Here is a 16,963-nt window from a genome sequence, read left to right on the forward strand (position 1 = left end):
TTTAGAACCCCTCACGTGGGCTTGGCTTGCCACTAGGGCCACTTTGTTCCAAGTTATTTTCAGCCTATACATCTTTTACTCATAAAATGCAACTTTAGAATATATGCTTATATTTTTACTGCAACCAACTTTGTAACAAATTTGAGTTGCTCAGTTACTTATATATAACTTTAAAAAATCTCAATCAAGTGTTTATTTATATTTTCTTGGTAATACAAATATTAATGGTCATCATTTACGGTACAAGTCCAAGTCATTGAAAGGGTCAAAAGTAAAGTATAAGCCTAACATTCCAATGACTATTTTCCGTTGATCACTTTCATTGATTCTGCACTCTGCAACTTCTTGGCAATTTCTGATAAAAATATGACTGTTATAATAAGAATATGTTTACCTTCTCCGAATCTTTTAAATCATTGGCATAAAAGCTAAACACATTACCCGGCAAAAAATTAATAATCCAAACATGACTACTTTAGAAGATATAAACTACCAACCTACGGTGTGGATTGGGATCTACATCACAATAGCATCATTCCTTTGTGACTTGGCCATGGTCGCAGATTTATTGCATAGTTTCCGAAACAAAATATTTTGGTTTCCGTGTAAATATTTTTCTCTCAATGCTGCATATATTGCAGTGATAACAGTCGCCATGAAACTGCCAATGGAAATTTATGCTACTCCGCCAATAACCGACAAAGCAACCAAACCACTAAGTTTGGCTTTCATGTGCATAATGATGGCTAACTTCATGCCTTCTTTGGCAGTCATGGACAACAGGACACTCGTTGCGAATGTCATAGGTTTGTCCATACTCGTTGTCACCATGATTGTTGATATTTTTATTTATATATATAATGGTGTTATCCACAGTACGGTTTCCAGTGTTTCTATGGCTGGCAACTCCCTTCTCAACTTCTTTACGCTCGCATACATCTATATCCCTATGATGCTCTTGTTACTAGTAATAATGATTGAATCTTCCCTAACAATTCCACTCTCTAAAGAAAGTTTAGAAGTCAAGTACCAAACCACAAACAAAACACTATTAATTGATCAACACCTACAACACACCCAAACGCCTAAAACAGAGAAACTCCAGCAATATGTGAAAAGATACTGGATCATGGCGGAAATTGGCAGTCCTCAATTTGTGATGGCTAGCAATACATTATCCATTGCTTCTGGAGTAATTTGTGTAATTATACTAGTCCTCAACTTACTTGTGGTGTTCACATCTCAAATAATATTGCACAGGCAAAAACAATATTATTATGAATCAGACTACAGGTGGTCAATATATCTCATATTCATAGCACAATTCATTGGGGTCTTGGTGGGCGCCATTGCTCCCATATTCAGATGTTTTTCGGTTTTGAGCATCAAGTTGGTTTCCAACCGAAGTCATTTCACGGTTCTCAAAGTAGAAAATTACTGGACCCAAAAGTTGCATGAGTGGAAACAAAGTCCTATAAAATTTCTATCAAGCAGTAGATCAAGAACTCTCATCTATAATACAAAAGGTATAATAATAAGCATTTTCATTATACTCCAAAAGGGAATTGTCATTTTGTGCAAAATGATATCGCTCATCCCGACAGCCATTCCAATATTTGTTGTCTACTGTTGGAAATCACGGAAGGCAAGGCTGGTTACTCCACCCGTCGTCTCAAAAACTGACAATACAGGCATCAACCTTAGCAATTACGTTTTGCATATTCATGATGACGTGGAGCTTGGTCAGAAAACATTGACGTGAATATCAAACTCTATGAATTCCTTCATTTCAAAGGCTGAGAAGCAACAAAACGAGGATCTTTTGGACCTTCTGAAGCAATCAACTGGATTCAAAGGAGTACAAAATTTTGACACTGATCTTGTTCAGCCTCTGCCTTCTGTTGAAGTTATTAAAAGTTGGAGCTTACCAATAGTGACCTTAACATGTCTTGCGATCGCTCTCCCAAATATCCCTAAGGACGCAATTATGAGCTTGTTAAGAAGTGTTGGTGAAGGTCTTTCATACACCTATCAGGTGGAAGAAAGCCTCAACTGTGAAAAAGCGTATGTAAATATTCGAAAGGCTACTATAATCTTATGGAATGAGGTCGAACACAAATGCAAGTGGCTGGACAAAGCTCTACAAAATGATTCCTTTAGAGGCAAAATAGCAACAGAGATTCTTAAGTGGTTTTCTGATAGAGCTAAAGAAATCAATGGAAGCAAAATGGTGTACACTCCCAAGGAGTTGCTTGCTGTCAAATCAATGTACCGAATTGCAGATACAATTTTGCGTAGTGGTGAAAACAACACAGAGCCGATTAACGAAGAACAATTGTTTGCTCTTTTAAAGGGCATGATTGCAGAGATATTCTCCGCTTGCTTCACTAACTTACCACGGGTCATAACAGCCAAATGCCAAGAAAGTGTGATAGAGAAAAGAGAGGCAAGTGTCAAGGCTGCAGCCGAGCTCCTTGGTAAGACTACAAAGATAATTCAAAGACTAGAGACGTGTGATTTACCAAGCATGAACCCGGATAAGATGGCGTATATTGATGAGTGGCGTCTTTATTTGAAGCAGTCAATCCCTTAAGTCTTAAGAGCTCTTGCTTAGTTCATTCTGTTGCACTTCTCTCGAAGGTGATTCAAGCAAAACAATTCAACAGCTACCAGATTGTCCATCATGTTTTTTTTGTTTTTGGAATTTTTATGTGTGAAACTTCAAGTGTTGTCATGTAACTCTGGGTGCTTGGTAATATATGATTGCTAAATTATTTTGTCCATACTGATTTGCTTACCCATCCTCATGTGATTTGTCCTGAAATTGTTTAAAGAGGTTAGAATTATGTTTGATTCCACTTGATAGTATAAATTTTGAGCCTGCTTCTCCCGAGCCACTTTCTATGTCTCGGAAAAAAAGTCAAGTGCAATGAAGATTGTTACAAGATTGTTGAGATTGAACAGAAAAATTAAGAGAGCAGATCTCAACATTACTCGGTGGGGGAAAGCCCCTATGGACTAGCGGCCGTATCAAGAGTTGGATAAGGCTTTGCCTTTCCAAAGATTGAGGGTTCAAGCCTCGTAATCATCAAAAGGTGTAATTCAATGTAGCGTAGTGTGTACGTGAGTTGCCATTCTAAAAATGCTGTCCAATAATATAAAAACTCAAGTTTAAACAAGCGTATTTAGCCACATTCTAGCAATGCAATACATTTATATGTAGGCTGCCCAATCGAAATCCCTAATGATCCAATCATATCCAGCACGATTGCACGGCATTAATACATCAACCACGAGTCTAGATCCGCCCCTGCGTCAACTAGAAAAATCCTCATTAGTCAGTATAGCAACGAGAGAACAGGTTTATGAGTCATCGGTCAGAATATTTGAGAAAAGTCACTCGGTCAAAAAACAATCAAATTTCTAGTGGGTAATAGGCATACTATTTTCTAATTTCTCATTTGTTCTAGTCTTTTTTACTTTTAATTATGGTATTTTGTGATTCAGCAAAAAGCTAACAAGAACTATTTAAATTTCTCACGATGTATTTAATGTGGTTTTCGAATATATTTTAGAGGTATTCGGACGACAACACGTATGTGAGAAGAAAAAATTACTGTCAAATATGGGTTTGGAAAGTGCTTCATCTAACTTTTTAAAGTAAAAAGTCTTGGTGTTTTGGAAGAAACACTTACAGGTTTTAATGTCCTGCTTGCGGAGCGTGCATATAATGTATATATGTGTGAACCCTCGGGTGGGCAAAAGTGAAATTGCACTAATTTTGACGTTATTTTACTAATCTCGTGAAAATAACGTTAAAAGTGGCGGAAGGTTAATCAGGCATCATGTGGTGGCGTTGATAGCTGAAAGACAAGGGTGCATGTACCAATCAGCGGGTGTCCTGGTGATCGAGTGCTATGTGCCTTATGACCAATGCTTGATGCAAAACTACTATCGAGCCGGGGTCTCACCGTAAGCCCTCTCTCTATTCCTATGGGACAGAGGTAAGGCTGTCTACATCTTACCCTCCTCATACCTTACCATAGTTTTGCTATTAGTGGGATATATATATATATATATATATATATATATATATATATATATATATATATATATTGAGTATGATGATGATTACGGCGACTCATAGGTTTTAGTGGGGTTTTTGATGTGTTGCAACTTGCCATATCTTTCCCATATAACTTTGTTAGTATTTTTGCCATCATATTCATTTACATATACTACATGTATTAATAAATATTAATGTCTTGATCTAATATTACATAGCTTTAATTATGGTTGCTGATTATTAGTTTTTACTTGTCTCTCTAATTTTATCGTTTTAGCTCGTTTCCGTGATAACCTACTAACTATAAAAATAATTTAATATCATATAATTTGTACCAATACCATTATACCAATGCATTTTATAAATGATTTAACATGAAAATTGGAGTACTTAAAAATGCACTGATCACTAATCTAGCTTGGGTTTGGCTCATTTGCACCCCTAGACACTCAAGTCAAGTCAAGTCAAGTCAGTCAATGGGTGTTGGTCCACAGACTTAATTTCCACGTATAGAGACATATAAAGACCGGGATATAACATAATTGGTATTCAGGACTCCCCATCTTTTTCTTAGTCTCTTTCCCAGCAAGTTCTTTTAAATTATTTATCAAAATCATGGGTTATATACAGCCACTTGCAACCATACTTTAACTGTTAATTAAACTGTAAACTGAAATTATGTTTAGGGAACCTATTTTATTAAATCAAAACCAAGTTCTATAGTTTGTTAAAATGGATTTTCACTACTAAAGAATGAAGCATTAGGGACCATAAAATGCGACATTAGAAGACGTGCTTATACTTTCACTGCGACTAACTTTACAACATAATTGAGTTGCTGATCAGTTACTTATATATAACTTAAAAAAATCTCAATCAAGTGTTTATTTATATGTTCTTGGTAATACTAATGGCCATCATTTACGGTGCAAGTCCAAGTCATTGAACTGGTCAAAAGTGTAAGTCCAAAATTATTTATGGCTATTGTCTATTGATCACTTGCATTGAGTCTGCACTCTGCGACTTCTTGGCAATTTGTGATAAAAATATGACTGTTATAAAAGACATGTTTGCCTTCCCAGATCTTTTAAATCATTGGCATCAAAGCTAAACACATTACCCGGCAAAAAATAAAAATAAAAATTCAAGCATGACTACTTTGGAAGATATAAAGTACCAACCAACGGTGTGGATTGGGATCTACATCTCAATAGCATCATTCCTTTGTGACATTGCCATGGTCGTGGATTTATTGCTTGGTTTCCGAAATAAAAAATTTTGGTTTCCATGTAAATATTTTTCTCTCAATGCTGCATATATTGCAGTGATCACAGTCGCCATGAAACTGCCAATGGAATTTTATGTTCATCTACCAATGATCGAAAAAGCAACCAAACAAATAAGTTTGGCTTTCATGTGCACAATGATGACTAACTTTATGCCTTCTTTGGCAGCCATGGACAACAGGGCACTCGTTGCGAATGTCGTAGGTTTGTCCATACTCGTTATCACCATGATTGTTGATATTATTATTTATATATATAGTGGTGCTCTCTACGGAGGCGGTTTAAGTTCTTTTATGACCGAGACCGGTTCCCATCTCGAATTCATTACGCTCACATACATCTATACCCCTATGATGCTCTTGTTACTAGTAATAATGATTGCATCTTCCCTAACTATTCCACCCTCTAAAGAAATTTTAGAAGGCAAGTACCAAACCACAAACAAAACAATACTAACTGATCAATATCTACAACATACCCAAATGCCTAAAACTGAGAAACTCAGGCAATATGTAAGAAGATACTGGATCATGGCAGAAACTGGCAGTCCTCAATTTGTGATGGCTAGCAATCCTTTATCCATTGCTTCTGGTGTAATTTGTGTAATTATACTAGTCTTCAACTTACTTGTGGTGTTCATATCTCAAATAATTCAGCACGGTGAGGAACAATATCATTATGAATCAGACTACAAGTGGACAATATATCTCATTTTCATAGCACAATTCATTGGGGTCTTGGTGGGCGCCATTGCTCCCATATTAAGATGTTTTTCGGTTTTGAGCTTCAAGTTGGTTTCCAACCGAAGTCATTTCAGGGTTTTCAAAATAGAAAATTACTGGACCCAGAAGTTGCATGAGTGGAAACAAAGTCCGATACAATTTCTATCAAGCAGTAGATCAAGAACTCTCATCTATAATACAAAAGGTATAATTGTAAGCCTTTTCATTATAGTTCAAAAGGGAATTGTCATTTTGTGCAAAATGATATCGCTCATCCCGTCAGTCATTCCAATATTTGTTGTCTACTGTTGGAAGTCGCGGAAGGCAAGGCTGGTTACTCCACCCGTCGTCTCAAAAACTGACAATACAGACAGCAACCTTAGCAACTACGTTTTGCATCTTCATGATGAAGTGGAGCTTGGTGAGAAAACATTGACGCGAATATCAAACTCTATGAACTCCTTCATTTCAAAGGCTGAGAAGCAACAAAACAAGGATCTTTTAGAGCTTCTGAAGCAATCAACTGGATTCAAAGGAGTACAAAATTTTGACACTGATCTTGTTCAGCCTCTGCCTTCTGTTGAAGTTGTTAACAGTTGGAGCTTACCAATAGTGACCTTAACATGCCTTGCGATCGCTCTCCCAAATGTCCCTAAGGATGCAATTAAGAGCTTGTTAAGAAGTGTTGGTGAAGGTCTTTCATACACCCATCAGGTGGAAGAAAGCCTCAACTGTGAAAAAGAATATGTAAATGTTCGAAAGGCTACTATAATCTTATGGAACGGGGTCGAACACAAACGCAATTGGATGGACAAGAGTCTAGAAAAAGATGCTTTTAGAGGCAAAACAACAACGGAAATTCTTAATTGGTTTTCGGAAAGAGCTAGAGATATTGTGAGAGAAATCAATGAAAGCGTCAATGGAGAAATGGTGAACACTCCCAAGGAGTTGATTGCTGCCAATTCAATGTACCGAATTGCAGAAACAATCTTGTTTAGAGACAAAAGCAACACAGAACCACTTACCAAAAAACAGTTGTTTTCCCTTTTAAGTGGTATGATTGCAGACATATTTTCCGCTTGCTTCACTAACTTACCGCAAGCCATAACCGTCAAATGTCAAGAAAGCGTGATAGAGAAAAGAGAGGCAAGTGTCAAGGCTGCAGCCGAGCTCCTTGGTAAGACTACAAAGATAATTCAAAGACTAGAGACGTGTGATTTACCAAGCATGGACTCGGATAAGATGGCGTATATTGGTGAGTGGCGTCTTTATTTGAAGCAATTAATCCCTTAAGTCTTAAGGTCTCTTGCTTAGTTCATTATGTTGCACTTCTCTCGAAGGTGATTCAAGCAAAATGATTCTACGGCTACCGGATTGTCCATCACAAGACTTGTTATGATGTTAATGAGTATCTTGTTGTGAGAATTTGTATTCTATTTCTTTCTCTGTTTTCCTTTTTTTTTAGAAAAATAAACAATTCTGGAAGTTTTATGTATGAAACTTCAAGTGTTGTCATGTAACTCTGTATGCTTAGTATATATGATTGCTAAATTATTTTGTCCATACTGATTTGATTACCCATCCTCATGTGATATGTCCTGAAATTGTTTAAAGAGGTTAGAATTTTGAGACCTTGATGTATGGGTGTCGCACATAAACGAACATAATAAACGAGCATAAATGAACGTTCATGAACATAAATGAACGAACGGAACATGTGTTCATGTTCGTTTATTTAATGAAATGAACATAAATTTTTTGTTCATGTTCGTTCGTTTATTAAATAAACTAACATAAACGAACTTCACGCCGAACGGTTCACGAACAGTCACCGAACTTTCGGTTCATTTATAGGCCTACTCAGTTGCACCCTAGACACTCAAGTCAAGTCATGTCAGTCAATGGGTGTTGGTCCACAGACTTAATTTCCACGTACAGAGACAAATAAAGACCGGGATAAAACATTCAGGACTCCCCATCTTTTTCTTTGTCTCTTTCCCAGCAAGTTCTTTTAAATTATTTATCAAAATCATGGGTTATATACAGCCACTTGCAACCATACTTTAACTGTTAATAAACTGTAAACTGAAATTATGTTTAGGGAACCTATTTTATTAAATCAAAACCAAGTTCTATAGTTTGTTAAAATGGATTTTCACTACTGAAGAAAGAAGCATTAGGGACCATAAAATGCGACATTAGAAGATATGCTTATAGTTTCACTGCAACTAACTTTGCAGCATAATTGAGTTGCTGATCAGTTACTTCTATATAACTTAAAAAAAATCTCAATCAAGTGTTTATTTATACTTTCTTGGTAATACTAATGGCCATCATTTACAGTGCACGTCCAAGTCATTGAACTGGTCAAAAGTGTAAGTCCAAAATTATTTATGACTATTGTGTATTGATCACTTGCATTTAGTCTGCACTCTGCAACTTCTTGGCAACTTCTGATAATATACTTGTTATATAAAGAGATGTTTGCCTTCTCCATATATTTTAAACCACTGGCACCAAAGCTAAACACATTACCCAGCAAAAAAAATTCCAAACATGATTATTACGTTACACACTTTAAAGTACCAACCTACAATGTGGATTGGGTTCTACATCACAATAACATCATTACTTTGTGACATTGCCATGGCCGCGGATTTATTGCATGGTTTCCGAAATAAAAAATTTTGGTTTCCATGTAAATATTTTTCTCTCAATGCTGCATTTATTGCAGTGATAACAGTCGCCATGAAACTGCCAATGGATTTTTATGTTGAGCCGTCAATAAAAGGGGTAACCAAACTAATAAGTTTGGCTTTCATGTGCACAATGATGACTAATTTTATGCCTTCTTTGGCAGCCATGGACAACAGGGCACTCGTTGCGAATGTCATAGGTTTGTCCATACTCGTTATCACCATGATTGTTGATATTATTATTTATATATATAATGGTGCTCTCTTTGAAACCGGTTTCAGTTTTTTTATGACCGGGACCTGTTCCCATCTCGAATTCATTATGCTCACATACATCTATACCCCTATGATGCTCTTGTTACTAGTAATAATGATTGCATCTTCCCTAACTATTCCACCCTCTAAAGAAATTTTAGAAGGCAAGTACCAAACCACAAACAATACAATACTAACTGATCAATATCTACAACATACCCAAATGCCTAAAACTGAGAAACTCAGGCAATATGTAAGAAGATACTGGATCATGGCAGAAACTGGCAGTCCTCAATTTGTGATGGCTAGCAATCCTTTATCCATTGCTTCTGGTGTAATTTGTGTAATTATACTAGTCTTCAACTTACTTGTGGTGTTCATATCTCAAATAATTCAGCACGGTGAGGAACAATATCATTATGAATCAGACTACAGCTGGTCAATGTATCTCATTTTCATAACACAATCTATTGGGGTCTTGGTGGGCGCCATTGCTCCCATATTAAGATGTTTTTTGGTTTTGAGCTTCAAGTTGGTTTCCAACCGGAGTCATTTCACGGTTTTCAAGGTAGAAAATTACTGGACCCAAAAATTGCATGAGTGGAAACAAAGTCCGATACAACTTCTATCAAGCAGTAGATCAAGAACTCTCATCTATAATACAAAAGGTATAATTATAAGCCTTTTCATTAGACTTCAAAAGGGAATTGTCATTTTGTGCAAATTGATATCGCTCATCCCAACAGTAATTCCAATATTTGTTGTCTACTGCTGGAAATCACGGAAGGCAAGGCTGGTTACTCCACCCATCGTCTCAAAAACTGACAATACAGACAGCAACCTTAGCAACTACGTTTTGCATATTCATGATGAGGTGGAGCTTGGTGAGAAAACACTGGCGCGAATATCAAACTCTATGAACTCCTTCATTTCAAAGGCTGAGAAGCAACAAAACAAGGATCTTTTAGAGCTTCTGAAGCAATCAACTGGATTCAAAGGAGTACAAAATTTTGACACTGATCTTGTTCAGCCTCTGCCTTCTGTTGAAGTTGTTAACAGTTGGAGCTTACCAATAGTGACCTTAACATGCCTTGCGATCTCTCTCCCAAATGTCCCTAAGGATGCAATTAAGAGCTTGTTAAGAAGTGTTGGTGAAGGTCTTTCATACACCCATCAGGTGGAAGAAAGCCTCAACTGTGAAAAAGAATATGTAAATGTTCGAAAGGCTACTATAATCTTATGGAACGGGGTCGAACACAAACGCAATTGGTTGGACAAGAGTCTAGAAAAAGATGCTTTTAGAGGCAAAACAACAACGGAAATTCTTAATTGGTTTTCGGAAAGAGCTAGAGATATTGTGAGAGAAATCAATGAAAACGTCAATGGAGAAATGGTGAACACTCCCAAGGAGTTGATTGCTGCCAATTCAATGTACCGAATTGCAGAAACAATCTTGTTTAGAGACAAATGCAACACAGAACCACTTACCAAAAAACAGTTGCTTGCCCTTTTAAGTGGTATGATTGCAGACATATTCTCCGCTTGCTTCACTAACTTACCGCAAGCCATAACAGTCAAATGTCAAGAAAGCGTGATAGAGAAAAGAGAGGCAAGTGTCAAGGCTGCAGCCGAGCTCCTTGGTAAGACTACAAAGATAATTCAAAGCCTAGAGACGTGTGACTTACCAAGCATGGACCCGGATAAGATGGCGTATATTGATGAGTGGCGTCTTTATTTGAAGCAGTCAATCCCTTAAGTCTTAAGGTCTCTTGCTTAGTTCATTCTGTTGCACTTCTCTCGAAGGTGATTCAAGCAAAACGATTCTACAGCAGATTTTCCATCACAAGACATGTTATGATGTTAATGAGTATCTTGTTGTGAGAAGTTGTATTCCATTTCTTTCTCTGTTTTCTGTTTTTTTTTTTAATTCTGGAAGTTTTATGTATGAAACTTCAAGTGTTTGTTAGAAACTCGATATCATCAAACAATATATTACAATTTGATTGATCTTGGTGAGAGTACAATTGTTCAGAAGTTGTTTCTTATATAGACGAGGGTTTACAAAGGAATGTGGCGGTTAAACAGTTAAAACCGTTAATGACGGGTTTTCGATCTGTTTATCAACAACATTCTTAAGTAACCTAAGTCTTATCCTAAATAATAATAATACTTACAAATATGTTACAATAATAAAACTAAATAAAAACTAATTAATAATGTTTATAGTTATCTAATAGTGTCGTCATGTAACTCTAGATGCTTAGTATATATGATTGCTATATTATTTTGTCCATACTGATTTGCTTACCCATCCTCATGTGATCTGTCCTGAAATTGCTTAAAGAGGTTAGAATTTTGAGACCTTGATGTATGGGTGTCTCACATATACTCTGCTTGAAATTAGAATGAGTTGTCCTTCAACTAGCACTACAAATCAAATGAACAATTTTTCCAAGTCAGGCTTTAGCTACAATGTTTGACCTGAAAAAGTTAACAAACTTTTTGGTTCACGTGAAAAGTCATAAAGGCCAAAACAAGTAAGATACATGGTCTTCTATTTCTTATTCATCATTTATGTTTGATTCCACTTGGTAGTGTCAATTTTGTGCCTGCTTCTCCCGAGCCATTTATGTTCAGGCCGACTCGATGGTTCGACAAAGTTCATTACATAATAAAAATACGATAAAATAATAATAATAACAGAAAAACCGTCATTAGAGATTAAAAAAACACATACTATAATTCAATAGTTTTTTCGAATTAACAAAGTAACAAATTAAAACTAAAATTTAACAAATAATTTAACATTTAACAACATCAAGAACAATTAACAAGAAGAATTTCGAGCTTCTAGGAAGAGTAGAAAGCAGGAGGATTGGAGGAAGGCAAAAGGTGGGTGGTCGGCCGGAAAAGCAGTAGGCGGCAGCGGTGGTATGGTAGCCGTGTGTATGAGTTTGAAGAGGGGAGAGAGGCGGCGTAGTTTTGTATTGTGTGTTCTATAAAACCCTAAATTGATATAAGATTAGGGTATATTTGGCAAAGAGCTTTTAGGAGCTTCTAGCTTTAAGTTTATAAGAAAAAGCTCATACTCAACTGAAATCAATGTTTTGTCAATGAGCTTAAAACTTTTAGGTCAGGAGAAAAAACTTAAAGCTTAAAACTTCTACGAGTAACGTTTAGAAAGAACTATAAGCTTTTACTATTTTGATTACTTAAATGACCTTCCAAAATAAATATATTTACTATTATTTTTTTTACTAGTTATGCCTATTTTTGTATTTTTATACATTTTATTTAAAGCTCCAGCTACTCTGCCAAACATATAAATTAATATCTAAAAAGCTACAATTACCAGCTTCAAGCCATTAGTCACCAACTTCCAGCTATAGCTAACAACTAGTTTTGCCAAACATGTCCTAGTGGTTTTAACTAAATGTTTAGTTAAAATGCCACCAAGGCGCCATATAGGCGAAAATGAATTCACTAAAGCCTATCTTAATTGAAGTGCAATGGTTTTAACTTTTAAGTTTTAACCAATTGCAATTATTACTCAATCACTTTTTTTATTTACTTAGTATTAATAAACATAATAATTTTAGTAATAAAACCACACAATAAATTTCTAGTACATTTTTATATAATAAAAGTTACAAGCACATAAGAATAAATAATCGATACTTGATAAAATTCACGACATGTATGTTTACTTGAAGTGGGTTATTTGGGTCGAAAGCATTCATCGCGGGTATGTTTTGCTTGTTCGGGTTTATAATTGCAAGAGAGAGATGTATAGAATATATAGTTCGGTATTTTTTGGTATGGTGAAAATAGTTAAAATTATTCACCTATATATACTAATAAAAGAAAATAATTCTTGACACATGTCATTCTGAGGTTAATTCTAATTATCAAATTCCCTTCAAAATCACTTCTCTTTAATTGATGGAAAAGAAAAATTATCTAGGTTCTAAATATAGTAATGATTATAAATTCAACATATTGTATTAATTGGTCAATCTCCATTGATTGAATTATTAATGCAATAAATTATATTTTCTAAACATACTTAATATAAAAAAAATATTAATATAATAATTACGTGTCAAAAATATATTTTATTTAAAATTGAAATATATATATAAAAGAGTTTATGTTTAAAGAGTATATTAACATTCAATTTTTTTAAACATCTTCGTATTGAAGAAAACTATAATATTTTTTTAAATATTTTTTCACGAATATTCAGTATTAAAAATCATAGACAAATTTTCCATTTTTATATTTATTATAAGACTCTTGTGATAGTTGAACAACAACGTGTTTATAAGGACAACATGAGAGTTTTCAAAAGGAAAATCTGGTGTTTATTTATCTATGATCAGGTTTGGAATGTATAACATTTTTGTGAACGACTTTTGCTACATTTTTCACATCGAAAGGCCTCATTGTTTTAAATGTTGCTTCCAGTGGGATTGTTTCATCATTGTATACCGATGGTAGAACAACTCATTCTCGATTTAAAATTCAAATATATTTGATGATATAAAACGACTATATTTGTAATACATTTTTTTACATAATATAAAGAGATTTAATTATCTTTTTTTATTTCTATTAAATTATATATTGTAATTTATACATTAATTTATCACGTGTAATACACGGGTTTCTAAAGCTAGTTGGTGTATATAGTGTAAAAGTTGTAATTTTTTATTTTTACTTTTTTAATCCCTAAGTCTTAAGTCTTAACATAATGAAGATTTTGGAATTAATAATTTTATTTTCTCTCTTTTAAACACCTAGCGGATTGTTTCTTTAGAATTCAAAATTATAATATAATCTTTGTAATTGTTCTTCAATCAAGGATTGGTTATTTAATTTCCATAAAAGAAACTTTTTGATTTCAAGGTAATAGCACCGTTAAGGGCACGGCGGAGAAAATTTATAGCACCAACATAATTACTCGTAGTGGTTTGAACAATGACTTGGCAGACAACACAACATTTTGGAGCCCCATTACTATACCACTACGGACAGTCTAAGGACATAATGCTGAACTAGAAAGAAAAAAAATCCAAAAAATTCGCCTGAAAATCATGATTGAACTTGTAACCTTAAGTTTACAAACCAACGGCTTACCAACTACACCAACCCTTGTAATGTAAATATGATGGTTCCTTCCTAATTTATAAGGCGATTCTTTTAATATTTTTTATATAAAAATACACTATTATTTCAAAACTCAAGTTAAAAATACACTATTTTCTTTGTCTCTTTCCTAGCAAGTTCTCCTAAATTATTTATCAAAATCATGAATTTATATATAGCCACTTGCAACCAATACTTTAATTGTTAACTAAACTCTAACTAAAATTATACGGAGTATTTAGGGAGCTGAAGAAACACTAACCGGACCCCGGGCAGATTACTGGTAACCTGGGGGTTGGATAGCTGTTTCTCACGAGGGGTTAGACCCTTGGAAGATGGTTCTTCTGATAACCTGCAAAACAGACACCGTGAGCTCGTCACTGAGAAGGGGGGGTTCCTCCTTGTGACCACCCTCCGGCGTGAGAATCAGACTAGATTGCTCTTTAAATATAAAAGTATATTAAGAGATTGCTAGAGCAGATATCAGGTATATTATGATGATAATATGATAATGTAATGTGTCGATGATCATACCATTTGGGGTATTTATAGCCGAAGGTAGGTTTCCAAGGAGGTATGGCCGGCTGCAACAGTGTTCCTGTTCATCAACAGTAGCCTACGCACGTGCCCTGCTGGTAGTTGGTGGCTAGGCAGCGGCTGATAGTGACCAGGCCTGCTGTATACTGTTCCCTTTCCACCAACTGCCGGCTACGCACGTGGTATGACAGTAGTTGGTGAGTAGGCAGCGGCTAATAGTGATACAGTACAGGAGCATGCTGCTCGCCATGCTGTATCAGTGAGCTGTCGTAACTCTGATCAGATCTTTCGCCCATACCTCGTCAGGTACAGTAAAAGGTCCTTCAGTATACAGACTGGCTTATTTGGGCGGGAGTATTCCCCCTCCCGCCTCTGTGCGGGATTGCTCCCGGCTTTGCTCATTCCTTCAGGTGACACTGAATGATCGAGAGCTAAGTACCTAGTGCGTGTAGCCATGCTGCGCGGGTGGCCTTCCCTCATGGCTTGTATCCGAGGCTGCGGGAACAGGCGGAGTCCTTCACCATGGGAGGCATTTCCTGCGGGAACAGCTTGCGTACTGCGCGTAAGGACGTCACGTCTCTGAGCATGGTTGGTCCTGCGGATCCAGTTGGTTTTTGCGCAGACGTCCCTGTTTAAGGTGAGTCTTGCGGGACCAAATGGGCTCTACTGGGACCTACCTCTTCAAGTCCCCCCAGTCCAATGTTCTTCTCATGCGTGTTTAATAAAGTGAGGTGAACTTTTGGACTTTGAGCAAAGGGTTTTGAAAAGGGTTTTGTAAGGTTTTCCATGGGGATTCTTTCCGCGGAAGTCCTTGTCACTTGCAGAAATGCCCGAGTTTCCTGCTTAGTCTTTGGGTATGATGCGGGTAGGTCTGTAACCTCCTCGCAAGTCAGGAGCATTGAGTCCCAGTTGTATGGATTTTCCATGAGGTTTTGGTAGTTTTGAACATAGTGATCAATTATGTTAAGACCACCAATTCCATCCTGGAGCTTCAAACAACGTAGTTCTCGACGTTCCCGCTATGCGGGGATGTTATTTCCGTTTCCGCTAGCATTGCCCAGAAGATCCTTCTTGGTTTCAATTCCCAGCGGAGCGCTAGGTATGTGAAGGGTTTTGCCTTGACACTGTACCTGCGCTCGTCTTACGGTTACTTTACTTCCAAGGTATTCCTGGCGTCAATTCCCTGCGGGTGCTAGGTATGTGGAGGGTTTTGCCTTTACACTGTACCCGCACCCGTCTTGTAGTTACTTGGTTGCCGAGGAATACTTGGCTTCAATTCCCTGCGGGTGCTAGGTATGTGAAGGGTTTTGCCTTAACACTGTACCCGCGGCCGTCTTACGGTTACTTGTTTGCCAAGGTTTATTTGGCTTCAATTCCCTGCGGGTGCTAGGTATGTGAAGGGTTTTGCCTTTACACTGTACCCGCATCCGTCTTACGGTTACTTGTTTGCCAAGTTTTATTTGGCTTCAATTCCCTGCGGGTGCTAGGTATGTGAAGGGTTTTGCCTTTACACTGTACCCGCATCCGTCTTACGGTTACTTGTTTGCCAAGGGGTAAGGGGTATTTTCCCCCTTACCTTTTAATATTTTCAAATTTTTTGAATTTTGAAATTCGAAGAGTTGGTGAAAAGATAAGAACAGTCCAAACCTATGAAACGTCGTGCGACGGTTTCTTCTGACTGTGTCAGGACGTGCAGGAAGTTATGGTGACGTGACAGAACATGGTCATTCCAGACGCTTTTCCTGGCGCGTGGGCACGATTTTTCGGGCGCGTGGCCGCGAAATTACTGGCACACGTCCTGTCAACAGCTGTTGCCAGCCTGCTTTTTGCCACGTGTCAAAGTTTCATTGCACCTTCGATTTCTCTCTCCTCCGCATTAAATTCACCGCATTAATTGCGATTAGTATATAAAGGGGGAGAGGCCTCTTTGTAATCCACACTTTCACCTCTCTTCTTCTTCTTAGTGATTTCCGGCAAATACTCCCCTTTTTCAGGCAAGCATTTTCCCGAAATCACTCTTCTTTCTGCAAAAATGTCTTCTCATGATGCTGAAGCTGTAGCCGACGATAGGAGTACTGCTGGCGAGTGCCAGTGTGCTCTACCTGTCGATCAGTACCAGTACATCGTCAGGAAGTTCATGCTCGAGTCTCTCGAGCCTGAGTTTCCTGAATCCCACCAGACTGTGTACGATGCCCCCAGTGGCAAGATCGGGGTATATGCTGCATTCTTTGTTTATGGGAACCTTAGGTTCCC

General features: G+C 36.9%; 4 protein-coding genes across 4 annotated transcripts; all 4 read left to right on the forward strand.

Moving 5' to 3' along the window:
• The first annotated feature begins 466 nt into the window (after positions 1-466).
• LOC143591936 (uncharacterized) lies at positions 467-1,762 on the forward strand. Its single transcript, XM_077071991.1, has one exon. The coding sequence runs from the start codon at positions 467-469 to the stop codon at positions 1,760-1,762; it is 1,296 nt and encodes a 431-aa protein (XP_076928106.1).
• Positions 1,763-1,774: 12 nt separating this feature from the next.
• On the forward strand, positions 1,775-2,593 carry LOC143591922 (uncharacterized). The gene has a single exon (XM_077071977.1). It carries the CDS (start codon positions 1,775-1,777, stop codon positions 2,591-2,593), a length of 819 nt encoding a protein of 272 aa, XP_076928092.1.
• Positions 2,594-5,834: 3,241 nt separating this feature from the next.
• LOC143591923 (uncharacterized) lies at positions 5,835-7,367 on the forward strand. Its single transcript, XM_077071978.1, has one exon. It carries the CDS (start codon positions 5,835-5,837, stop codon positions 7,365-7,367), a length of 1,533 nt encoding a protein of 510 aa, XP_076928093.1.
• A 1,881-nt stretch (positions 7,368-9,248) lies between these two features.
• On the forward strand, positions 9,249-10,781 carry LOC143591924 (uncharacterized). The gene has a single exon (XM_077071979.1). The coding sequence runs from the start codon at positions 9,249-9,251 to the stop codon at positions 10,779-10,781; it is 1,533 nt and encodes a 510-aa protein (XP_076928094.1).
• The last annotated feature ends 6,182 nt before the right edge of the window (positions 10,782-16,963 follow it).

Source organism: Bidens hawaiensis, unplaced genomic scaffold (assembly GCF_021521415.1).
Source record: "Bidens hawaiensis isolate Kalapana, Puna unplaced genomic scaffold, B.hawaiensis_p1.1 tig00040174_1, whole genome shotgun sequence".
Taxonomy (NCBI): Eukaryota; Viridiplantae; Streptophyta; class Magnoliopsida; order Asterales; family Asteraceae; genus Bidens; species Bidens hawaiensis.

Bases quoted from the DNA above. Each gene is read 5' to 3' on its own strand.
- LOC143591936 (XM_077071991.1), top strand. From the start codon at position 467: ATGACTACTTTAGAAGATATAAACTACCAACCTACGGTGTGGATTGGG.
- LOC143591922 (XM_077071977.1), top strand. From the start codon at position 1,775: ATGAATTCCTTCATTTCAAAGGCTGAGAAGCAACAAAACGAGGATCTT.
- LOC143591923 (XM_077071978.1), top strand. From the start codon at position 5,835: ATGCCTAAAACTGAGAAACTCAGGCAATATGTAAGAAGATACTGGATC.
- LOC143591924 (XM_077071979.1), top strand. From the start codon at position 9,249: ATGCCTAAAACTGAGAAACTCAGGCAATATGTAAGAAGATACTGGATC.